The sequence below is a fragment of the Rhinoderma darwinii genome, chromosome 3 (genome assembly GCF_050947455.1).
Source record: "Rhinoderma darwinii isolate aRhiDar2 chromosome 3, aRhiDar2.hap1, whole genome shotgun sequence".
Taxonomy (NCBI): domain Eukaryota; kingdom Metazoa; phylum Chordata; class Amphibia; order Anura; family Rhinodermatidae; genus Rhinoderma; species Rhinoderma darwinii.
In genome coordinates this window covers 25,213,292-25,239,997 of record NC_134689.1, presented here as the reverse complement: position 1 = coordinate 25,239,997, position 26,706 = coordinate 25,213,292, and the positions used below count along the sequence as shown (strand labels likewise).

The 26,706-nt window shown below is 43.6% G+C and overlaps 1 protein-coding gene across 1 annotated transcript; it reads right to left on the bottom strand.

Annotated features, from left to right (window-relative positions):
• Positions 1-1,176: 1,176 nt before the first annotated feature.
• On the bottom strand, positions 1,177-25,012 carry LOC142750324 (zona pellucida sperm-binding protein 4-like). The gene is made up of 22 exons (XM_075859321.1): positions 24,940-25,012; positions 22,585-22,740; positions 21,356-21,546; positions 21,133-21,230; positions 20,930-21,057; positions 19,925-20,114; positions 19,690-19,840; positions 19,397-19,475; positions 19,113-19,229; positions 18,649-18,773; positions 10,789-10,843; positions 8,429-8,550; positions 7,254-7,347; positions 5,107-5,262; positions 3,915-4,105; positions 3,692-3,789; positions 3,490-3,617; positions 2,481-2,670; positions 2,246-2,396; positions 1,954-2,032; positions 1,651-1,767; positions 1,177-1,313 (listed from the first exon to the last, which is right to left on the bottom strand). The coding sequence occupies exons 2-22, from the start codon at positions 22,736-22,738 to the stop codon at positions 1,177-1,179; spliced, it is 2,751 nt and encodes a 916-aa protein (XP_075715436.1). The 5' UTR covers positions 22,739-22,740; positions 24,940-25,012.
• Between the last annotated feature and the right edge of the window lie 1,694 nt (positions 25,013-26,706).

The window sequence follows — 26,706 nt, the reverse complement described above, 5'->3', positions numbered from 1 at the left end:
CCTACAGACCCCCCCCTGTAGATGGCGTTATCTACAGGGGGGGGGGGTTGTAAAAAAGGCACTATCTACAAGGGGGGGGGGGGGCCCAATCAAAAGTTTGCTATGGGGCCCAGTCTTTCCTAGTTACGCCCCTGAGTGGGGGTGTACATCCCCCTCCGCAGGTTCACATGCCACTCTAAGGCTAGGTTTTTGGCTTTGAACAAAAAAAAAAAAACACATGCAATTCAAGGTATAACCGTGGTCAAGCACGACTCATGTAAACATACCCTAAATGTGGGTATTTTGAACTTTACTGCAGTCTTGACTACTCTAAGGTACCATGCTTAAAAAAAAAAAAAGTTTCTGGCACACTAAAAACTTCAGAGATTGTCCCACTCCATAGTACACCTGCTCTCCACAGAGAGACCATGTACAACCACCACAAGTGCCAAATGAGGAACCACAAATGTGCAGTACAAAACACATATATAATAAAAAGGATAAGTACAGTGAAATAACTGCATTTTCCACCGTTAAGTCGACAATTTCAGGTAGCAGCAGGAAGCACGACGCTCTGACCAATAAGCTGATCCGTATTCAGCATAATCACCAGGAACTGTGCACACCGTCCAGCAAGCAATTACACAGAGCAGTCTCTTGAAAGGGACAGTTGCGCCCAATAAAATCCTCAAATAATGGTGTCAAACAGCAACATTCAGGGAGCGGTTCCATCCTCTTCTACACATTCTGATTTGAGCACTATAGTAATCCGATTGAGACCATTGAAGAGATGGAGCTAAGATCGTCCAATGTGAGAGAGTTAGGAAAACAGGGTTTGGCTGAGAATGCCTCACTTTCTACCCTTAGCGGACAGCTGTGGAGTCACACCGATGGGCAACTAAGCCATAAATTTAAAGCGGAAGCCAGTCTGGCTAACATACAAAGTTGCCCCATCTGGCCCAAGAAAGTCAATGCCCAGAATAGCAGTGTTCTGCGGTTGTTATTTAGCTCAGAAGTATCTTTTACTACCCTAGTATTACAAGGTGGACATAATGCTTTGGATCAGTACTAAGGACCCGGTCTTTAGAAGGAACTATTAAAGTGATCTATGGAATAGACACACACGCTCAAATTTTAATCCGTTGTTCAGAAATACATAATAAACCAAAGACAAGTGGTTTTTAAAAGGCCCTTTATTCAAGCAGTCACAGTAGACACTGTACATTTCTTTTGTCTTCTATACAAGTAGATACCCAGAAGGGACACTATTGAGAATAAACCAACAGCTGCTGTGCCTTGTAGCCAAGCCAGGGCCAGCCCCAACCCAAGAGGACCTGTTTGAAGAAATTTTTGTTAGATCTCATTTGGAAGAGACAGAAAAAGCAACATTTGTCAAGTCATAATTAATAAACTGCAGCACAAAGATCAGTTCCTATAGGGAGTTCAATGGGACATTTGGACTTGGAGATGCCAGACAACTGCTGGCTTTAGGTTCCTAGTTGGTGGTCTACATGGTAAAGTGGCACAACACTATACACAATCTTTGTATGTTAGGAGTAGTGGTTCTTTAACTGAAGGGAACATTTAAATCTATGCTAGATGTATTCAGAGTCTATTTTAGGTCTAAGCGATTGTACCATTTATTCAAACTTGGTGTGATTATCCCCTTACCTTCCTCCTCATGGAGAACCTTGTCTGTGTCAGCCTCCTCAGCATGAAATATAACAGGACCCCGAGATGTGACTGTTGTAAGAGCATCTTCTGATCCCCAAGATCTAGCCATTCTTTCTGTAAGACAAAAAAAAATAATGGATTACCCCAAGTTGGTGAAGAGATGTTTAGAGCAAGTGGTCCATTTGGGATAGTATGCAAGAAAGGAGGGGGGGGGGGGAAAAATAAATAAAAGTCTTCCAGCACCACTCATTTTACTAGGTAGGCAGTAATAGGAGAATGGATATAAGACTGATCACCTACTTTGTCTTTGGGGACAATTCACTGAACACGACTCCATGGCAGACGGGACACATACTGAAGCGCTGCAGTGGAAGAAAACCTGTAGGACCACAACATAAGTTACTGTATGCCAGGCGAGTAACATTGTACTAGCACAGACTTTGTAGAATGAATAACTTTTCTAGGTGCATAATCTATACCAAAAAAACCTCACATGTATCAAAGGGGATGTCATTTCAGCCAGTCTTAATATGGTGACAAATTGTGGCACTTCCTATGGGGCATAGAGGTGCAACCTTCATTGGCAACTTACCGGTCCATTAAGAGAACTTTGGGTGTTGGAATCCACAAAGGTAAATGTGCGGACAATGAAGCGCTTGTAGTGTGTTGGGAAAGGCATGTTCTGTGAGGAAGGACCAACAGGAACCAGCTGGGTGAGATAGTTGTCTCCATCAAAAGGGCAGCTGAAAAGTGAACACAATATGAAGTTGTACCATGACACCCCTGAACAGAAGGCAATTCTTGTAGCCCTTTAATTCAACCCTCACCTGTTGAACAAGACAGGCCATTGGGGAAGCCCAGTAGGGACAGGAGAACTGGTGGCCCAACAGTTGTTCAAGACCAGAACTAGGCTTGGATCAGTTCTCTGCAGAATCCGAACTTCCACATGCACAGGATCTCTTAATACTCGCTCAATAGGATAATCTTGGTCTCTATAGTATGAGCCATACTGTCCATCTGAAAAATATGGTCACCTGTTAACTGGACATCAAATCAGCTTTCCATTACAATCTAGCCTAATTTCTCTCAGGCCCTGGGAGGGTTAGGCCAAGTACTTTCTAAATGATGGGGAGCATATAAGGGGGTCGAGTAATTGTTGGTCTTAAACTTAGTCGCTCTGATGCAGCTATTTTTTTGTTAGAGGTCAGTGTGGTGGAAGTGAGATCATTGCCTGCACAGCAAGTCATCATTGAATACCAAACTATGAAAAGGTTTGATGTCATTCAGGCTGACCAGTGCACCTGGCAAGGCTATAATATGTTACATAATATATATGTTTGGTTTCCTGTCCTTAAATAAAGTTGTCTGACACCTGTCCACTTGACAGGGTCATTTTTATTATGCAAGTTACATAAGTTTGTTAAAATAAGTGGAGACTGGATGAAAAAGTTCATGGTACCCTTCAATCTTACTGACCAGGTATGAATCAGATGAGATCTTGTGTAATGCACTGGTACTAATGTGTAACGATTGGAAGCCAAAAGAGGTCGCCTTGTGAAGCTACAGATCGAGGAGTCAAAAACCTCAAAGGCGTTGTCCCATCATATAGGGGTGGTGATCAGCTAAAAGCTGGGCCTGCTTAGATATGAAAAAGGGAATGTCTACATGAGCCCATCTAAGGGCAGATGTCCTCTAGATTACTCCAGGCTCTAAAACAATTTATTCCGCCTGCACCTCCCAATATTGAAAATAGAGCACATACCAACTTAATCAAAGCTGTGCAAGGACGGCTCAGGAGACACTAACCAGCTACCTGTCAGAGGAGAAGTTAAATACCTTCAGCTATCCTCATCTCCAGGAGCAGCGGTCCAGAGGTAGATACAGGAAGAGGTGGTGGAAGGGTGAGGACTTCCACTTGCAGAGGGACAATACCAGTGTGGGAATAGCTGCAGCGCACGGTCAGCCTGTATTAAGAGGGCATCTTCGTAAACCAACTGTGGTACTTGTAGTTACCACCATCCTGAAATGCCCGGCTTACCTCATTGTACTGTCCCTAGTGATCGATCCCATCTGCCAGGTCCTTACATTCTTAGTGGCCATAAAAGTGTTCTCATATACTACAGACATGTCAGCCACCTGTAATACCAAACCACAGGTATCAGACATTCTAGATTTATTCTGCAAGGCAGAGTTATTTTGTGAAGCCCTGAATTCACGTGAGCATGCCTTTGATAGGCATGGGTCCAGTGTGTTTTGCTCACCTGGTTAACACCTCCACAGGACAGTGGGAACTGGTAGCCAATAAATGATGCTGTTGCTGCTACTCTCAGATTTGGGCATGAGTTGGAATCCACGTTGACCACGCTTACAGAGTCCAGAATTAAGGATGGTGTGGTCAGGTCCTTTGAAATTGCAACCACCATGTTGTTCTCAGGTGTGCAACGGGCAGTCACTATACACAGGAAAGTCAAATTGTTAATAAATCTACTAAACCTACAATGAGACGCATCAGAGTGGCCTGAGAATCTGTCAAGCTGGTAATAATTTTTTCATCCCCAAAAACTACAGTACATATGCTTTGAAAAACAGTAGTCACCTGGCAAAACTCCATGGCTTGCACCAAGCCAACCAATATGGTACATTGCCAAGTATCATGAGTTAGGATATGTTCACACAGTAAAAAACGGCTGAAAATGACAGTTTCCAGAGAAAATGGCCTTGATTTTCAGCAGTTTTTGAAGTGGAAAGCGTTTCAGCCATTTCTATGGACAATGAAAACCAGGTAAAGTAGTGACATTCTACGTTTTTATGCACTTTTTTTTAAATGGCAGCAAAAAAAAAAAAAAAAAAAAGCCACCCTGTTTTAATTCAATGGGCAGATGTTTGTAGGCGTTTAGCTAGTTTTTTTTTTGGGGTGTAGTCCAAAGTATTTACACCCTGAAAACAGCCTGTAAACAGTGTGTAAACATACCCTTGGGCTGAATGCACACGTATTACGTGCGGATTTGCTGCATATATTTTCATGTGGCAAATCCGCAGCGTCATACAATACCAGCAAAGTAAATGAGATTAAGAAATCTGTACCGTGTAGAGGAGTTTGTGCGTAAATGTACCTGCAGTGCGTATTTTAAAATCCGCTGCTTGTCAATTTATTGTATCTGACTAGTTTGAAAGAAAAATGCACCAAAATACGCAGCATAAAACTGCACCTATTTCCACCTCAAGATGTAAATACCGCACCTAAAAACCATGCGGTTTTAGTCTGGATTTTCCACACCAAAGTGTGCATGTAGCATTGTAGTTATGTATATGAACCTGCTTGAAACACAAGGCCAATTAAATAGTGATATCGAAACCATTACATCACTATATAAAGAGCTGCTCTGCTATAAAATTTAGAGCCATTGATCTTGGTAATAAAAAGTCTCATAGTGGAATAGTTCAAAGACTTACGTTTCTGCCCATAGTAGCAGCGCACCCTAAACTCAGCTGGAGAAAAGCAGCATCCAAGGCCTTCACAAAGTTCTCTAGATACAGAGTCATTAGCGCACGGCAGACGGTCTACTTGTTGAACGGAAGCACATTCACTTGGACTAGGAGCATCCATAGCTAAAAGAAATAAGTCAAACAACTTAGACAATTCTGTATTTTATCTTCCAACAGATCCATGATATATAACCACAAAAGCCACCAGGGCAGAGACTGAAGAGGTTAACCGAGTCATCTCGTTTCTATAGACCTTGGAGAATGACCACTTCTTGCAGTATGGGGCAGGGAGCAGCAGTTCTTGCTATAGGTAGGAGCCCACCATCATACATGTATAGCCGATCCTAAGGCTTCATCATCTCTATGGTGGGAAGACTTGTTTAAGTCAGAGCAAGTGTCAAGGATATTCTCTGTCACTTAGGGTATGATCACACGTGGAGTCAATAACATCTCAAAATACGGAGCCTGTCGGAACAGAATGCAGTTTTTCCCATTGAAATCAATGAGCAGATGTTTGCAGGCGTTCTGCTTCCGATTTTTCAGACCGAAAGACAGACATCACAAGGGGAGTGATAGTGTAACATTTGTCCATCTTTGACTTAGGTTATGAATGCACAATCAGAGCTCCTGAGTTTAGCCATGTGCTAGCTTATTGTGCCAATGGTGGTAGAGATCAGGGCAGGCCATAGGAGTGTGCATCAATCCAGCAGGTGGAAGGGGGTGCTGCGCTGACTTCCTTCCCCTGCTGTGTTTCAGAAGCGCCTGGCAACTCCGCAGCTGCCTTTCCACACGGGCGCTTCAGTGTCATCGCTACTGCTGTAGCAGCTGCTACTGGCAACACTGGGCATGAGGGCACCTGTGTTTCCTGCAAGGAAGCGACCCCCCCCCCCCAAGGGCCGGCGATGCCTCATGCAATAGTATCTGCGTCCTAAGGATGCAGACATGGTTGTACACTATAGCATCTCCATGCTCTGTTATCTACTAGGCCAGTGGTTCCCAACCGGGGTGCCGCTGCACTCTGAACCACGGCCGTGCTTTCTCCACTCCTAGAGCGAAGTGCATGTGAGGATATTTTTTTGCAGCCTCCATAGATAGCACCGCCCCCCCTTCCTGTATGTAGCGCCACTGTAGCTCCCTGAAGGAGTGGACTCCCCCTGTGGCTGGGGTTTTTCCTCTCCTGGACGGAGCGCTTGAGGTCTGTCCATATATGGACAGTGACATCAGGGGAAACTGCTGAAGCGGAATCCCCGTCCACAGTATTGCTATGGCAGTGATTGGGCTCTAGGAGAATCCCCTGACGTCACGGTCCATAAATGGATACAGACGTCAGGGGCTTCTCCTGGAGAGGAATCCCCGGTCACAGCGTTGGCAGTGCTGTGTACAGGGATTCCACTTCAGGAGTTGCCCCTGATGTCACTGTCCATATGTGGACAGAGACATCAAAACGCTCCGTCCAGGAGCAGAACCCCCGGCCACAGGGGGAAGCCACTCTTTTAGGGCGCTACTTACAAGGGGTCTGGGTGGCACAATCTACAGGGGGCTGTGTGTGGAGGCCACCAAGTGGACATTCTACTTTGTAGGGGCACAATTAGAGGACAAAATACTGTGTCCTTGAAGGAGTCATACTATATTACTGTCTTGGGTCACTATATAGGACATACTTTTTTTATGGGGCTTTTTTTTTATGATTGGGTGGGCACCGAAAGATAATTTTGCACAGGGCGCCATCTATCCTAAGGCCGGCCCTGGTAGAGATTAGCAAATCTTTTTGCCCAAGTAGAGCTACAGAAACGCCAATGCATTGGTGAATTGATTTACCAGGTTTGAGATTGGATTTTATGGGGAGAGGCAAATTATACTCTATGGACTGTCAAATTAGTGAAGTCGTAAAATAATTCGATCTCTAACTGATTGTCAAGCACTGAGTCATCTGAGAATTGATTGTCATAAGTATTGAGAAGTGCAACCGGTATGGTAATTTGGTATAATTTAGTCCAGGATGTTTTGGGCATTTGACTACAGATATTGGATTGAACTGGTTTAAACTTTAAGGGAATACGTTAATAAAAAAAAATAAAAGGTTGTCCAATTTATTGTTCAGAACAGACATTTACCTGGAATTGGGCATTTCAGATCCTTCTTGTGATACTGGGATTTCCCATCACGAAGAACTTCTTCCAAACTGATGGTCACCACATAATTTCCATCCTGCAATTATAAAAGTTTTTGTGATGTGACAGGAGGAGCTATGAGACGCCAGATATCATAATAGGGAAGACCCTTGGCATTGGTGGAATATGGCATCACAATTGTTCGTATGAACAGATCTTCTATGTCAAATAGTACTCAAAACTAGCCTGGCAACAATATATGAGAAGATCTTTGGCCCAGGTCTATTTAGTTTCCATGTGATTTGGGCAGAAAAGGCACAGGTTAAAAGTTACTTAAAATGGCAACATTTGTCTTCACACTCAGTACTTGGTTAAGGGAACATATTGTACAGTGCCCTAAAAACATGGGACTGTAGAAGTACTGTAGGGGAGTCCTATGCTGCCCTAGAGCAGGTGCCTGGTGACAGCCTCTCTTGCTTGAAAGGGCAGTATTGGAGGAACCCTTTGATTGGGTTTCCAAATGCCATTTGAGGACCTAAAATGTACCCCAGGGCTGTCTGTACACTTAGTGTACTCCATCAGCTGGTGTGATTGTAATACAGATCTTAATGTATTTGCATACTTTTGAAATAAATTCAGTCTAAACTAGATTGCTTAAAAAAAACAAAAACGCATACGTTGAAAATATTAAAAATGCCTGCCGTAAATCAGAGAAGCAAAAAATCCGAATATTTAGTTTTGTGTCTTGACTTTAACATTCAATACTTGCCAACTACCGTTCCCATTAGGCGAAACTCACGAACGTGTGTTTTTTTGCACGTTACAGTTCCGTGTGTCATCAGTTTGGCGCGTGGCTGCGTGATTTTCACGCATATGCCATCCTTATGACATGCACCCATTGACTTCAATGGGTGCGTGATGCGCAAAAAACACTCAAGTATAGGACATGTGAGTTTCACGCAGCGGACACGCTGCGTGAAAGACACGGAATGCCTGAATGTCCCCATTGCCTGACATAGGTCCGTGCGACACGCGTGACTTTCACGCGCGTATCACAGACGTGAAACACGTTCGTGTAAATAAGGCCTTAGTGGTGTATTTTGCACCATCTTTGGAATCAGGAGTCCACAGCCTATATTGCCGGGACAAGGGAAGGGTTGTAGTTTTTCACAACTTACCTCCTCGCGCACATAACATCCATCAAAAGAGGAACCGACCACCACCGAGCTGTCAGATCTCTGTCCTATCCAGGTTCCGCAATTGGAGTCATTGTGAAGAGTATGGGGTTTTCCATTCTTATCTGGAAATTACAGTCAGAAATGCAGAGCATGAAATTTACAGATACACAAGGGAGGTACATTTTAACCCGCAGACAAGTAAAGATTAACAAAGGACCAACTTTATCAAGAAGAGCCTAGACTACCGCTTACATGGTGCACTTGTATTAACTAACAGCAAAAGACATCCACAGCCAACATGTTCTGATTGCATGTACAAGCACATCAATAGAGCCACCTAGTGGACAGTGCAGAACGAAGTAGCTTAGCAATCTTATACAATAACCAGGGCACTGTTAAGCTTCTCCTCAGAACATATTTTGGTTAGTACAAATGCAGTATAGTCATAGTATTTAAGGTGGCCCCACACCCTCGAGGACACCTAGCATTAATTGTCTCCCAAAAGGACCATCCATGTTGAAGAAAAGCAGACAGGAAGGCAGCCTTCACACACATTAGATTGCTAGCAGATCACGCTGAATGGCAGAACTGCCTCCGAGCAAAATCAGCCGCCATTAGTTGATTGCTGCATGTCTGGTATCAGGAAGACCCAGAGATCAGCAGACATAGGTTTGCCCTTAACAGGGGACGTTTAGTATATCATGCCAAACATTCAAATTGGGAAATGGACAGGCCAGAACCATTTGCAACCACTTTCTTCTCTAGTAGAGGCAATCAGGAGAACTATTGGGGTATGTTCACACACTTACTAAAAAAAAAGTCTGAAAATATGGAGCGGTTTTGAAGGGAACACAGCTCCTCATTTTTCGCAGCATTTTTTATTTTTACAGGACGTTTTTCTAGAGTCAATGAAAAATGGCTCAAGTGAAATGCACTTTTTTGCAGGCGTATTTTTGTCTTTTCATAACAACCACGTAAAAAAAAACACAACCCGTCAGAACAGAACAGGTTCTCCCATTGAAATCAATGGGCAGATGTTTGGAGGCGTTCTGCTTCCGATTTTTTCAGCCCAAAAATAAGCCATGTGAACATACCCTTGGGGTCGTGCACACTTGGCCCTTAACCCCAAGGGGGCCCTAAATGTTTTTCAGCCTCAACTAGCCTAGTACGTGGTGTGTGAAATAAATAGAGGACCCGGTTACAGAACCTCTGGAGGGAGTCCAGAGCATGAAACTACCCTCAGATATCCATAAGGAATATGGGCTAGAGTTATGGTAATTAGCTAGACAGCTTTAAAGATGGCTGTACATACAATTTACAAGTTATTATGAATCTAACCTGTCCCTATAGACATCACTCACTAAGAATTTATGTCATCTTATTACATTATAGAACTTACCAATCACAGTCAAGGATAAAACTGCATCATCCAGCAAAGGAGGAAGCGAAAACTCCATATCTCCAGATCCACAACGCAGATGGGAAGGATCATCCCAATAGTCCTGTACTGCACATACTAGAGACCCCAACCCATAGGTCCACAGCAATACTACAAGCCCAAACCCTACTCTGCACAAGCCCATCTTACCAGCAGCCACCTATACCCCAGTCTGCCATAGACCAGAGATTTATACCCTGTGAATGAAACAAGAGCAGCTCTGTGATAGGACGAGAGATAAAGTGACGTCAGGTGCAGCCACTAGTGACTTCTATTCTCAATCACTATGCAGCAGTTTAAACCCTTTAGGGCTTATTCACACCGTGCAGTCAGCTGAAAATGGAAATTGCAGATGGCAAAGTGAATTCCGCCGCTATTTCACGGCAGTCGGAGGAATAAACCACGATGTGAATGGCCCCTCAGGATAGATTTGTTGTATATATCTCTGCGACTGTCCCATTCATCTGAATGAGGTTTGCAAACATCCATGCACTTGCTGCAGAAATATCTCCATTCATGAGGCCGAAATACGTTCCGTCCTTTACGGACCGAATATGCTCGTGTAAATCCAGCCTAAGGGTATGTTCAAAACAGCTCCTGATTTTAAGACGTTTTTGTAACTACCCGCGTTTTTCGCGGCGTATTTTACGGACGTTATTGGAGATGTTTTTCAAAGGAGTCAATGAAAAACGGCTCCAAAAACGTCCCAAGAAGTGACATGCCCTTCTTTGGCGCGGGCGTCTTTTTACGCGCGGTGTTTTGACAGCGACGCGTAAAATTACACCTCGTGGGAACAGAACACCGTAAAACCCATTGAAAGCAATGGGCAGATGTTTGTAGGCGTAATGGAGCCGTTGTTTCAGGCGTAATTCGATGTATAAAACGCCCAAATTACGTCTGAAAACAGTGCGTGTGAACATACCCTCAAACTGATTTTCACTCAGGGTGTATTTACATAAGACCATTTTGGCCACGCACTAAAAAAACGCATAAAGAAATCTGGTAAAACCATGGATTTGCAATGCGTTTTTTCAACGCACAGTTTTAACAGGTGAAACACATTTATATTACATGTCTCACCTGTAAAAAACACACTAGCGAAAACCTCATTGCAAAATCAATGTTGTATATTCCGTTACTCTGATCCGTTTTTAGATCAGATCAGAATAAGGGTATGTGCACACGACCTCTTTACAGACGTAATGGAGGCGTTTTACGCCTCGAATTACGCCTGAAAATACGGCTCCAATACGTCAGCAAACATCTGCCCATCGCTTGCACGATGTTCTGTGCAGACGAGCTGTCATTTTACGCGTCACTGTCAAAATACGGCGCGTAAAATGACGGCTCAACAAAAGAAGTGCAGGACACTTCTTGGGACGTTTTTGGAGCCGTTTTCTCATAGACTCTATTGAAAAGAGCTCCAAAAACGGCCGTAAAAAACGCGAGTTGCTCAAAAAACATCTGAAAATCAGGAGCTGTTTTCCCCCCGAAAACAGCTCCGTATTTTCAGACGTATTTTGTTAATCGTGTTAACATTCCCTAAGGGTACGTTCACACAGCAACGCCAATTACATCTGAAATTACGGAGCTATTTTCAGGCGAAAACAGCTCCTGAGTTTCAGACGTTTTGACAAGTGCACACGTTTTTCGCGGCGTGTTTTACGGATGTAATTGGAGCTGGTTTTCATTGGAGTCAATGAAAAATGTCTCCAATTACGTCCCTAGAAGTGACATGCACTTCTTTGAGGCGGCCGTCTTTTAACAGCGGCGCGTAAAAAAAAGGCCTGTCTGCACAGAACACCGTAAGGCTGGGTTCACACGACCATGTTACGTCCGTAATGTACGGAACGTATTTCGGCCAGAAGACCCGGACCGAACACAGTGCAGGGAGCCGGGCTCCTAGCATCATAGTGATGTACGACGCTAGGAGTCCCTGCCTCTGCGTGGAACTACTGTCAAGTACTGTAATCATGATTACAGTACGGGACAGTTGTCATGCAGCGAGGAAGGGACTCCTAGCATCGTACATCACTATGATGCTAGGAGCCCGGCTCCCTGCACTGTGTTCGGTCCGGGTCTTCTGGCACAAGCTTCCCCCCTGGCAGAACTTATGACTACTGCTTCGTAAAAATATGCTGGGGCCCGGTTCATACTTATAGGGGGAAGTCTTTAATTGCTTAATGCTTATTGCTAATTAACCTGTCTTTGCTTGATTGTGTACCTAGGGGACTAAAACCCATATGTGTTGTGCTGCCTACGGAGTCCAGGAAATAAAAATTTCGGTGAGTACGTTTTAGTTATCTCAATCACAAGGGTCCTCAATCACAAGAGAGTAAAATGAGGTACGATTAACAATGTTGGGTGAAGAACAAACCACCTTGGGATATACGTGCCTTTCTCCTAAGTTTACTGTTTGCTGTAGATATTCACAGATTGGTAATGTCTGATTACAAGATGAGGTATTCACGCTGCTGCCACCTCTTCCTGTATCCACTACTTGACCTCTGCTGCTGGAGATGAGAATAGCTACAGAGGCTAGATATCATGGTCAGACTGACCCACTAGGTGATGCCCTGGCTCTGACACAATAACGGGCGTCAATGATCCAGCAAAAGACAGCCCACTTTGGAGGCAACCACTTGCCCCAATGGCATTTCTTATGGGTTGATTCACAAATAACCTATTAGACCTTATTTATACGTGCTGTATGTGCAATGTTAAAAAAAATGACAATACGATTAAAAGTGAAGGTGTACATGATCTGTTTAGATGGAGGATAGGCCCCATTGGACTCCAGTCCAACACTGTTACATATGGTGTAACAGTGATGCCCTGGCTCTGACACAAGAACGGGCGTCAATGATCCAGCAAAAGACAGCCCACTTTGGAGGCAACCACTTGCCCCAATGGCATTTCTTATGGGTTGATTCACAAATAACCTATTAGACCTTATTTATACGTGCTGTATGTGAAATGTTAAAAAAAATGACAATACGATTAAAAGTGAAGGTGTACATGATCTGTTTAGATGGAGGATAGGCCCCATTGGACTCCAGTCCAACACTGTTACATATGGTGGCTTGCCAAATCATGTTATATACATGGCAAACCTAATTGACCTCTATAAGATTCCAAATCATTGCTACAACATTGCTTAAAATTCAGTTTTTTCCTTATCCGTTTATACAAGGTATCAAAAAAAGCAAACTTCAAGATGTTGTGTTGACTAAGGCCGGGTTCACACAGAATTTTTTTGCAGGAGGAAAATCTGCCTCAAAATTCCGTTTGGAATTTTGAGGAAGATTTTCCTCTGCCTGCACGCCGATTTTCGTTGTGTTTTTCACCCACGGCCATTGAGCACTGCAGGCATAAAACGCCGCCAAATACGCTTTCTCTGTCTCCCAATTGAGGTCAGTGGGAGGTCAGAGGCGTAAACGCCCGAAGATAGGGCTTGCACCTTCTTCCAGCTCGCGGTAAAAAAACGCCTCCGCCTCCCATTGAAATCAATGGGAGGCATTTTCGGCCGTTTTTTGGCGCGTTTTGCGGCACGTCATAAAACTTTCCGCGTCATAAAACTCGTCAAAAAAACTCGGTGTGAACTTCCCCTAAGAGTATGTTCACACGCACTAATTACGGACGTAATTCAGGCGTTTTTGCCCCGAATTACGTCCGAAAATAGCGCTGACAAACATCTGCCCATTGAAAGCTATGGGCAGACGTTTGTCTGTTCACACGATGCGTATATTTACGCGCCGCTGTCAAATGACGGCGCGTAAATAGACGCCCGCATCAAAGAAGTGACCTGTCACTTCTTTGGCCGTAATTGGAGCCATTATTCATTGACTCCAATGAATAGCAGCGCCAATTACGTCCGTAATGGACGCGGCGTTCAAGCGCCTGCACATGCCGTTACTGCTGAAATTACGGGGATGTTTTCAGGCGAAAAACATCCCCGTAATTTCAGCCGTTACGGACGCTGTCGTGTGAACATACCCTGTGGGTATGTGCACACACACTAATTACATCCGTAATTGACGGACGTATTTCTGCCGCAAGTCCCGGACCGAACTCAGTGCAGGGAGCCGGGCTCCTAGCATCATAGTTATGTACGACGCTAGGGGTCCCTGCCTCTCTGCAGGACAACTGTCCCATACTGTAATCATGTTTTCAGTACGGGTCAGTAGTTCCACGGAGAGGCAGGGGCTCCTAGCATTGTACATAACTATGATGCTAGGAGCCCGGCTCCCTGCACTGTGTTCGGTCCGGTACTTGCGGCCGAAATACGTCTGTCAATTACGGACGTAATTAGTGTGTGTGCACATACCCTAACACTTAACACTCTCAAAGATAAGAAAAGTCTCAAGAAAAACATTGTACTGGTCTCCCTGCATTGACTAATTGTGGCTTATTTATCTTGGTCTCCTGGTAGATCACAAGTATACATTATATTACATGAACAACGAGTATTCTGTGATTTAAAATTCTACGAGAGCCAGTCTACTTGGAGGTCCGAATACTCAGAAGAAATGATCCAAACCTGATTCTATAGTTGGATGACTGCAGGTCCACTCCCTCTCCAGATTCCTCCGGACAAGTCTGGTGGCCTATCCTTGTAGATGGGTAAGGTTAGCCAATAGCACTTTACTTTGTATACAAAGAATAACTATTCCTAAAGCATGTAGTTCTTATGAATTATTTTAAATGTCCCTTTCCTAGAGGCAACTCCCACTTAGAACTCCCTCTCAGTCAGTGCTGTACCAAACACATTACCAGCACATTTGTGGATCCAAATTACCAAAATTCTCTTGGACTGTTAATATGGCTTAAACATTATTTGCATACGTTTGACTAGAGGTAGTATGTTGGCAAACACCATGCAATATCAGTGTGGGCGAGTGATGAACTACCCAAAAGACCACAAGTTGCCAAAAGCAACATAGGAAAGAGGGCCATGGTCTCACATTGCAGCTTACTGGGTTCACCATTAATGCCCATAACAATATGTACTAGCCCTAAACTATTAGCATAGGTTGTAGCATGTGGGTGATTCTACTTGTGCGTAATACCATGGCTTGATCTGTACAGTCTTCATTCCATTATCAGCAAGCTCTCACTGCAATATTTCAGGTGTACTTCCACTGCAGTCTGTGTCCCATCTTCTACAGAACCTAATAGATCCAAAGAAGCAGGAAGGGAATGTTCACACACAAACTCAAAAATGTCTGAAAATACAGAGCCGTTTTCAAGGGAAACCAGCTCCTGATTTTCAGACTTTAAGCCACACGCATTTTTCACGGCCGAAACAGCTCTAACATCCCAAGAAGTGACCTGCACTTCTTTTTCGCGGCCGTTTTGAACAACCAAATTTGATGGCACTGTCCCTTTCTCTAGGGCAACACCAGCAAATATAACTAAGCAGTAGGAGAAATCTGTATAACCCCCACTATGTACAGATGTAGCCATCTTTATTTTGACTAACAATGGGGCAGATTTACTAATATTTACACAGAATAAATTGAACCCCTTCATTTTTTTCCTCCCCACCTTCCAAAAGACAATTTATCAATATAGCCCTATGAGGGATTTATTTTTGTTGGACGAGTTGTCGTTTCTCATGGCACCATTTAATTTACTAGGAAACCAGAAAAATGTGGGGTGGAAAACGAAAAAAAATAACCAAACAAACTGATTCATTCACTGTTTTTTGCAGCCTTCACCATGCGATTGAAATGACAGGTTAACTTTATTCTGGGGTCAATACAATTATGGCGATACCAAATTTGGATCTTACAAGAAAAAACAAAAACTGATTTGTAAGAAATAAAGTTGTGTTGCCAAATTCTGAGAGCCATAACTTTTTTCCCAGTTAAATAAGCATTTATGAGGGCTTATTTTTTGCAGGACAAGCCGTAGTTTATAGTTGTACCATTCTGGGGTACATGCAAGTTTTTGATCACTTTTTTCCATTTTTTGTGAGATAAGTGGGACCAAAAAAAGATTGGCATTTTACTTTATGGTGTACACCACGCCTGATAAAATAGTTAGTGTAGTTGTTCAGGCTTTTACGGACACGATTATATCATGTACATTTTTCATTTCTTTTACAATGCATCAGGTGGAAATGAACTTTAATTTTTTGTGCATAGAAGATAAGTTTACTAGTCCCCCTAGGGGCCCACGAGCCAGCAATCACTTGAACTATATACTGCAGTACTAATGTATTGCAGCATATGGAGTTTGAGGCAGGGCTTAATAGAACAAAGATGGCAGACCTAGGGGGCCTTCATTAGGCCACATGCCATCAGCACCCCCTGATAATGTGGTGGTGGGCTGTCAGGGGTATGCCCCCTCTTTCTAACCTTTTAGATGCTGTGTTTGCAGTGGACTGTGGCATCTAAGTGGTTAAACTAGCAGGATCACGCTTGAGCGAGATTCTGCTCTTTACAGAGAAGTGTTGGCTGTAGCATACAGCCCGCGCTATACTTCGCCTACCTGGCTATGAAGCAAGCATGTCAGAAAGGGGTTAAGCTAGGCAGTCAGATGATGTGCCAAATCCATAAAAAGTGCCACATGCTGTATGATAAATGTGTGGCCTCTTACTAGACATTGTACACTTCTCTTCCTTATAGCACCGATGCGCTGGCTTCACTTGCGTCAGTTTTATGCAAAAAAAAATAAAAAATTGGCACACGTTTATTTTAACCCATGCCCCCTATCCACACCACCTTTTCTAGATACTTTTGAAGTCTTTAGTGAGGCATAAACAGGTTTTTGGGCACATGTTCATTTACATCCCCCCCAAATATTCCCATGTGAATGATTACTAAGGAGATTACAGCACGTTTGTGCACAATTCTTATTCTATGTAAGCAAAAAAAAAAAAGTGTAGACATGAAGTCTAGGTCTCCACGGCAACGGCGGTTTGGTTAAATTACAGTATTTTAGGGCAACTCTTAGGCTGGGTTCACACGACCTATTTTCAGGCGTAAACGAGGCGTATTATGCCTCGATTTACACCTGAAAATACGGCTCCAATACGTCGGCAAACATCTGCCGACGACCTGTAATTTAAGTGTTGTCGTTTGACAGCTGTCAAACGACGACGTGTGAAATGACTGCCTCGTCAAGGAAGTGCAGGGCACTTCTTTGGAGCAGTTTTCTCAGACTCCAATGAAAACAGCTCCAAAAACGGACGTGAAAAACGCGAGTTGTCAAAAAACGTCTGAAAATCAGGGGCTGTTTTCCCTTGAAAACTGCTCCATATTTTCAGACGTTTTTGGTTACTACGTGTGCACAAACCCTAAGGGCACACATCGCAGAGCCAAAGCACAAGTGAAAAACGAAATTTGTTTTCAATGCTGTGGTTTATTCTTGCTCGCCTAGATCATAAAGATTGTTATTTAGTCTAGCCCTTGGGGTATGTTCACACAGCCTATTTTCAGGCCATAAACGGCATGAAAAAAACCCAGGGAAAACGGGGGGAACCAAACAAGCATTTTCATGTGCTTTGTAAAAACAGCGTGTAAAACACCCTGTAAAAAAAAAAGTGCATGGCACAAGCTGATTTTGGAACAATTTCATAATAGAAAAAAAAAAAAAAAAAAAAAAGCTCCAAAGAGTAAAATTTGGCAAACTGTAAAACTTCTACAGAGATTGCCCCACTCCATAATACACCTGCTCTCCAGAGAGACCATGTACAACCACCACAAGTGCCAAGTGAGGAACCACAAATACGCCGTACCAACACATATAAAATGGATAAGTGCAGTGAAATAACTGCATTTCCACAGTTCAGTCGCCAGCGTCAGGTAGCAGCAGGAAGCACGACACTGACCACTAAGCTGATCCGTATTCAACATGAGCACCAGGAACTGTATTGTGCACACCGTCCAGCAAGAAATCACAGAGCAGTCTCTTGAAAGGGACAGCTGCAGCCAATAAAATCCTCAAATAATGGGGTCAAACAGCAACATGCAGGGAGAGGTCCTGTCCTCTTAGGGTATGTGCACACACACTAATTACGTCCGTAATTGACGGACGTACTTCGGCCGCAAGTCCCGGACCAAACTCCTAGCATCATAGTTATATACGGTGCTAGGAGTCCCTGCCTCTCTGCAGGACAACTGTCCCGTACTGTAATCATGTTTTCAGTACAGGACAGTAGTTCCACGGAGAGGCAGGGACTCCTAGCATCGTACATAAGTATGATGCTAGGAGCCCGGCTCCCTGCACTGTGTTCGGTCCGGTACTTGCGGCCGAAATACGTCCGTCAATTACGGACGTAATTAGTGTGTGTGCACATACCCTTATACATGTTCTGATTTGAGCACTAAAGTAATCCAATTGAGACCATTGAATAGTTGGAGATCAGATTGTCCAACTTGCTAGAGAGTTAGGAAAACAGGGTTTGGCTGAGAATGCCTCACTTTCTACCCTTAGAGGACAGCTGTGGAGTCACTGATGGGCGACTACGCCATAAATTAAGGGGAAGCCAGTCTGTCTAACATACAAAGTTGCCCCATCTGGCCCAAGAAAGTAAACGCCCAAAATAGCAGTGTCCTGCGGTTATTTCGCTCAGAAGTGTCTGTTACTACCATAGTATTACAAGGTAGACATACTGCTTTGTATCAGTACTAAGGACCCTGTGTTTAGAAGAAACTATTAAAGTGATGTATGGAATAGACTCATTTTCACAAGCTCAAATTTTAATCAGTAGTTTAGAAATACATACAAAACAAAGACAAGTTGTTTTTAAAAGGCCCTTTATTCAAGCAGTCACAGTAGACACTGTACATTTCTTTTGTCTTCTATACAAGTAGATACCCAGAAGGGACACCATCAAGAATAACCCAACGGCTGCTGTGCCTTGTAGCACAGCCAGGGCCAGCCCCGACCCAAGAGCACCTGTTTGAAGAAATGTATGTTAGATCTCTTTTGGAAAAGACAAACAAAGCAACATGTGTCAAGTCATAATTAATAAACCGCAGCACAAAGATCAGTTCCTATAGGGAGTTCAATGGGACGTTTGGACTTGGAGATACCATACAGCTGTTGGCTGCAGGGTCCTAGTTGGTGGTCTACATGATAAAGTGGTACAACACTATACACAATCTTTATATGTTAGGAGTAGTGGTTCTTTAACTGAAGGCAACGTTTAAATCTATGCTAGATTTATTCATAGAGTCTATTTTAGGTCTAAGCGATTGTACCATTTATTCAAACTTGGTGTGATTATCCCCTTACCTTCCTCCTCATGGAGAACCTTGTCTGTGTCAGCCTCCTCAGCATGAAATATAACAGGACCCCGAGATGTGACTGTTGTAAGAGCATCTTCTGACCCCCAGGATCCAGCCATTCTTTCTGTAAGACAAAACAAACGATTATTATCCCAAGTTGGTGAAGAGATGTTTAGAGTAAGTGGTCCACTAGGGATAGTATGCCAAAAAAATAAAATTCCCCTTTTCCAACGCCACTCATCTTACTAGGTAGGCAGTAATAGGAGAGTGGATACAAGACTGATCACCTACTTTGTCTTTGGGGACAGTTCACTGAACACGACTCCATGGCAGACGGGACACATACTGAAGCGCTGCAGTGGAAGAAAACCTGTAGGACCACAACACAAGTTACTGTATGCCAGGCGAGCAGAACATTGTACTAGCAGAGACTTTGTAGAATGAATAACTTTTCTAGGTGCATAATCTTTACCAAAAAAAACCACATGTATCAAAGGGGATGTCATTTCAGCCAGTCTTAATATGGTGACAAATTGTGGCACTTCCTATGGGGCATAGAGGTGCAACCTTCATTTACAACTTACCGGTCCATTAAGAGAAGTTTGGGTGTTGAAATCCACAAAGGTAAATGTGCGGACAATGAAGCGCTTGTAGTGTGTTGGGAAAGGCATGTTCTGTGAGGAAGGACCAACAGGAACCAGCTGGGTGAGATAGTTGTCTCCATCAAAAGGGCAGCTGAAAAGTGAACACAATATGAAGGTGTACCATGACAGCCCTGAACAAAGAGCAATTCTTGTAGTCCCTTAATTCAACCCTCACCTGTTGAACAAGACAGGCCATTGGGGAAGCCCAGTAGGGACAGGAGAACTGGTGGCCCAACAGTTGCTCAAGACCAGAACTAGGCTTGGATCAGTCCTCTGCAGAATCCGAACTTCCACATGCACAGGATCTCTTAATACTCGCTCAATAGGATAATCTTGGTCTCTATAGTATGAGCCATACTGTCCATCTGAAAAATATGGTCACCTGTTAGCTTGACATTATACCAGCTTTCCATTACAATCTAGTCTAATTTCTCAGGCACTGGGAGGGTTAGGCCAAGTACTTTCTAAATGATGGGAGCATATAAGGGGTGGGGTAATCTTTTTTTGTATAAAACTTAGTCGCTCTGATACAGCAATTTTTTTTCTTAGAGGTCAGTGTGGTGGAAGTGAGATGATTGCCTGCACAGCATGTCATCATTGAATACCAAACTATGAAGAGGTTTGATGCCATTCAGGCTGACCAGTGCACCTGGCAAGGCTATAATATACATGTTTGGTTTCCTGTCCTTAAATAAAATTGGCTGACCCCTGCCCACTTAATAGATGGGATCCTTTTTTTTATGCAAGTTACATAAGTTGCTTAAAATATGCAAAGAGACTGTATGAAATCTTTCATGGTACCCTTCAATCTTATGACAAAGTATAAATTAGAGGAGATCTTATGTAATGCACTGTACTAATGTGTAGAGATTGGAAGCCAAAAGAGGTCACCTTGTGCAGCTACAGCTCAAGGAGTCAAAAACCTCAAAGGGGTTGTCCCATCATATAGGGGTGGTGATCAGCTAAAAGCTGGGCCTGCTTAGATTTGAAAAAAGGAATGTCTGCATGAGCCCATCTAAGGGCAGATGTCTTCTAGATTACTCCAGGCTTTAAAGCCATTTATTCCGCCTGCACCTCCCAACTAGCATTGAAAATAGAGCACGTACCAACTTAATCAAAGCGGTGCAAGGACGGCTCAGGAGACACTAACCAGCTACCTGTCAGAGGAGAAGTTAAATACCTTCAGCTATCCTCATCTCCAGGAGCAGCGGTCCAGAGGTAGATACAGGAAGAGGTGGTGGAAGGGTGAGGACTTCCACTTGCAGAGGGACAATACCAGTGTGGGAATAGCTGCAGCGCACGGTCAGCCTGTATTAAGAGGGGCATCTTAGTAAACCAACTGTGGTACTTGTAGTTACCACCATCCTGAAATGCCCGGCTTACCTCATTGGACTGTCTCTAGTGATCGATCCCATCTGCCAGGTCCTTACATTCTTGGTTGCCACAAAAGTGTTCTCATATACTACAGACATGTCAGCCACCTGTAATACCAAACCACAGGTATCAGACATTCTAGATTTATTCTGCAAGGCAGAGTTATTTTGTGAAGCCCTGAATTCACGTGAGCATGCCTTTGATAGGCATGGGTCCAGTGTGTTTTGCTCACCTGGTTAACACCTCCACAGGACAGTGGGAACTGGTAGCCAATAAATGATGCTGTTGCTGCTACTCTCAGATTTGGGCATGAGTTGGAATCCACGTTGACCACGCTTACAGAGTCCAGAATTAAGGATGGTGTGGTCAGGTCTTTTGAAATGGCAACCACCATGTTGTTCTCAGGTGTGCAACGGGCAGTCACTATACACAGGAAAGTCAAATTGTTAATAAATCTACTAAACCTACAATGAGACGCATCAGAGTGGTCTGAGAATCTGTCAAGCTGATAATCATTTTTTCATCCCCAAAAACTACAGTACATATGCTTTGAAGACAACAGTAGTCACCTGGCAAAACTCCATGGCTTGAACCAAGCCAACCAATATGGTACATTGCCAAGTATCATGAGTTCGGATATGTTCACACAGTAAATAATGGCTGAAAATGGCAGATATTTCCAGAGAAAACTGCCTCTGATTTTCAGCAGTTTTTGAAGTGGAAAGCGTTTCAGGTGTTTCTATTGACAATGAAAACCAGCTAAAGTAGTGACATGCGACTTCTTTTTAAATGGCAGCATAAAAAAAAACCCAACAAAATCACCCTGTTTGAACGAGACCCTGTTTTCCCCATTGAACTCAATGGGCAGATGTTTGTAGGAGTTGAGCAGATTTTTTTGGGTGTATTCCGAAGCATTTACACCCCCAAAAAAACAAAAAATGCATGTAAACAGTGTGAACGTACCTTTAGGCTGAATGCACACGTATTACTTGCGGATTTGCTGCACATATTTTCATGTGGCAAATCCGCAGCATCATACAATACCAGCAAAGTAAATGATTAAGAAACCTCATCTACAAGGTGCAGATTTCTGTGTGTAAATGGACCTGCAGTGCGTATTTTAAAATCCGCAGCTTGTCAACTTATACCGCGTTTCAGTTTGCGAATTATATCTGACTAGTTTAAGAAAAAGGCACCAAAATACACAGAATAAAACTGCACCTATTTCCACCTCAAGATGTAAATACCGCACCTAAAAACCATGCGGTTTTAGTGGATTTTCCACACCAAAGTGTGCATGTAGCATTATAGTTATGTATATGAACCTGCTTGAAACTCAAGGCCAATTAAATAGTGATATCGAAACCATTACATCAAAATATAAAGAGCTGCTCTGCTATAAAATTAGAGTCATTGATCTGGTCATCTAAAGTCTCATAGTGGAAAAGGTCAAAGACTTACATTTCTTTCCAAAGTAGCAGCGCACCCTAAACTCAGCTGGAGAAAAGCAACATCCGAGGCCTTCACAAAGTTCTCTAGATACAGAGTCATTAGCGCACGGCAGACGGTCTACTTGTTGAACTGAAGCACATTCACTTGGACTAGGAGCATCCATAGCTATAGGGAAGAAATAAGTCAGTCAAGAACTTAAACAATTCTGTATTTTATCCTCCCAACAGATCCATGATATATATGACCACAAAAGCCACCAGGGCAGAGACTGAAGAGGTTAACCGAGTCATCTCGTTTCTATAGACCTTGGAGAATGACCACTTCTTGCAGTATGGGGCAGGGAGCAGCAGTTCTTGCTATAGGTAGGAGCCCACCATCATACATGTATAGCCAATCCTAAGGCATCATCTCTATGTTGGGAAACCTTGTTTAAGTCAGAGCAAGTGTCAAGGATATTCTGTCACTTAGGGTATGTTCACACACACGTCAAAAACGCCTCAAAATACAGAGCCGTTTAAGGGAAACCGGCTCATAATTTTCAGAAGTTTTTGAAGCCACTGGCGATTTTCACGGACGTTTTTGGATGCGTTTTCAATAAGTATGAAAAACAGCTCCAAAAACATCCCAAAAAGTGACCTGCAGTTCTTTTTCGCAGCTGTTTTTCAAAACGGCCGCGTAAAAAAACTAGCCCGTCGGAACAGAATGCAGTTTTTCCCATTGAAATCAATGGGCAGATGTTTAGAGGCGTTCTGCTTCCGATTTTTCAGGCGTTTACAGCCCGAAAGGCGGACGAAAATAGGCTGCGTGAACATACCCTTAGACATTACAAGGCGGATGAGGGTGTAACATTTGTCCATCTTTGACTTAGGTTATGAATGCACAATCAGATCTCTTGAGTTTAGCCATGTGCTAGTTTATTGGGCCAATGGTGGTAGAGATCAGGGCAGGCCTATAGGAGTGTGCGACCTGTGTCATTGCACAGGGTGCATCACTCCAGCAGGTAGAAGGGGGTGCTGCACTGACTCCCTTCCCCTGCTTGTGTTACAGAAGCGCCTGGCAACTCTGCAGCTGCCTTTCCACCCGGGTGCTTCTCAGCGACATTGCTACTGCTGTAGCAGCTGCTACTGGCAACACTGGGCATGAGGGCACCTGTGTTGCCCGCCAGGAAGCCCCTCCCCTCATGGCCGACGATGCCTCATGCAATAGTATCTGCACCCTAAGGATGCAGATATGGTTGTACACTATAGCATCCATCTATAGTATCTCCATGCTCTGCTATCTACTAGGCCAGTGGTTCCCAACCAGGGTGCAGCAGCACTCCTCTGAACCACGGCCATGCTTTCTCTACTCCTAGCGCAAAGTGCACGTAAGGAGGAGATATATTTTTTTTTGCAGCCTCCGTAGATAGCACCACTGTAGCTCCCCTCTGTGGCCGGGGTTTCCGCTCCTGGACGAAGTGCTTGATGGCTGTCCATATATGGACAGTGACATCAGGGGTAACTGCTGAAGCGAAATCCCCGTTCACAGTATTGCTATGGCAGTGATTCGGCTCCAGGAGAAGCCCCTGACATTACTGTCCATAAATGGATAGAGACGTCAGGGGCTTCTCCTGGAGAGGAATCCCTGGTCACAACGCTGGCAGCGCTGTGGACGAGGATTCCACTTCAGGAGTTGCCCCTGATCATATGTGGACAGAGACATCAAATGCTCAGTCCAGGGTACTACCTACAAGGAGGTGGTAGGGGGGGGGGGGGAGGATTATGGCACTGTCTACAGGGGGCACTATTTACAAGGGGGGCTGTGTGTGGAGGCCACTAAGTGGACATTATACTTTGTAGGGGCACAATTACAGGACAAAACACTGTCTCCTTGAAGGGGTTATAATATATTATACTGTGTGGGGTCACTATATAAAAGCATTATACTTTTTCTTTATGTGGTGGGCACCGAAAGATACATTTTGCACAGGGCGCCATCTATCCTAAGGCCGGCCCTGGTAGAGATTAGCAAATCTTTCTGCCCAAGTCGAGCTACAGCATCTTCAATGCATTGGTGAATTGATTTACCAGGTTTCAGATTTGATTTTATGGGGAAAGGCAAATTATATTCTATGGACTCAAATTAGTGAAGTCGTAAAACAATTCAATTGCTAACCGATTGTCAAGCACTGAGCCATCTGAGACAATTGATTGTCATAAGTATTAATGAGAAGTGCAACCGGTATGGTAATTTGGTATAATTTAGTCCAGGATGTTTTGGCCATTTGACTACAGATATTAGATTGAACTGGTTTAAACTTTAAGGGAATACGTTAATAAAAAATATAAAAGGTTGTCCAATTTATTGTTCAGAACAGACATTTACCTGGAAGAATTGGGCACTTCAGATCCTTCTTGTGATACTGAGATTTCCCATCACGAAGAACTTCTTCCAAACTGATGGTCACCACATAATTTCCATCCTGCAATTACAAAAGTTTTTGGGATGTGACAGGAGGAGCTATGAGACGCCAGATATCATAATAGGGAAGACACTTGGCATTGGTGGAATATGGCATCACAATTGTTCGTATGCTCAGATCTTCTATGTCAAATAGTTTTGAGTACTAGCCTGGCAACAATATATGAGGAGATCTTTGGCCCATGTCTATTTAGTTTCCATGTGATTTGGGCAGAAAAGGCACAGGTTAAAAGTTACTTAAAATTGCAACATCTGTCTTCACACTCAATACTTGGTTAAGGGACCATATCGTACAGTGCCCTAAAAACATGGGACTGGTGAAGTACTGCAGGGGAGTCCCATGCTGCCCTAGAGCAGGTGCCTGGTGACAGCCTCTCCTGCTTGAACGGGCAGTATTGGAGGAACCCTTTGATTGGGTTTCCAAGTGCCATTTGGGGACCTAGAATGTACGCCAGGGCTGTCTGTACACTTAGTGTACTCTATCAGCTGGTGTGATTGTAATATAGATCTTAATGTATTAGCATACTCTTGAAATAAATTCAGTCTAAACTACATTGATCAAAAAAAAAAAGCCTACATTTAAAATATTAAAAATGCCTGCCCCCGTAAGTCAGAGAAGCAAAAAATAAGAATATTTAGTTTTGTGTCTTAACTTTAACATTCAATACTTGCCAACTACCGTTCCGATTAGTGGTGTATTTTGCACCATCTTTGGAATCAGGAGTCCACAGCCTATACTGCCGGGACAAGGGAAGGGTTGTAGTTTCTTTCACTACTTACCTCCTCACGCACATAACATCCATTAAAAGAAGTACCGACCACCGAGCTGTCAGATCTCTGTCCTATCCAGGTTCCACAATTGGAGTCATTGTGAAGAGAATGGGGTTTTCCATTCTTATCTGGAATTTACAGTCAGAAATGCAGAGCATGAAATTGACAGATACACAAGGGAAGTACTTTGTATCCAGCAGAGAAGTAAAGATGAACAAAGGACTAACTTTATCAAGGCCGCACATGCTGCATGAGAAGAGCCTAGACTACCGCTTACATGGTGCACTTGTATTAACTAACAGCAAAAGACATCCACAGCCAACATGTTCTGATTGCATGTACAAGCACATCAATAGAGCCACCTAGTGGACAGTGCAGAACGAAGTAGCTTAGCAATCTTATACAATTACCAGGGCACGGTTAGGGTATGTTCACACACACCATTTACGGACATAATTCTGGCGTTTTTGCGCCGAACTACGTCCGAAATAGCGGCTTCAAAGCGTCGGCAAACATCTGCCCATTCATTAGACTGGGTCTTATGTTCTGTGCAGACGGTCATTTTTTTAACGCCCCGCTGTCAAAAGACGGCGCATAAAAAAGTCGCCCGCGTCAAAGAAGTGCCTGTCACTTCTTCAGACTTAATGGAAAAGCAGCTCCAATTACGTCCGTAATGGACGCAGCAAAATAGCGCCTCAACATGCCATTAGGGTGCTGTTTTCTCCTGAAAAACAGCCCCGTAATTTCAGCCGTTACGAACGCTGCCGTGTGAACATACCCTTAGGGGTATAAAAAAAAAATGACCGTCTGCACAGAACATCATAAACCCATTCTAATGAACGGGCAGATGTTTGCCGACGCTATTTCGGACGTAATTCGGGGCAAAAACGCCCGAATTAC

What these genes read in the sequence shown, in the direction of transcription:
- LOC142750324 (XM_075859321.1), bottom strand. Translation starts at nt 22,738, where the DNA reads ATGGATGCTCCTAGTCCAAGTGAATGTGCTTCAGTTCAACAAGTAGAC. An exon ending in GATGTTATGTGCGCGAGGAG is followed by an intron (nt 7,348 to 8,428) that starts GTAAGTTGTGAA and finishes TTATAATTGCAG; the next exon opens with GATGGAAATTATGTGGTGAC. An exon ending in GGAGATGAGGATAGCTGAAG is followed by an intron (nt 2,671 to 3,489) that starts GTATTTAACTTC and finishes CATATTTTTCAG; the next exon opens with ATGGACAGTATGGCTCATAC.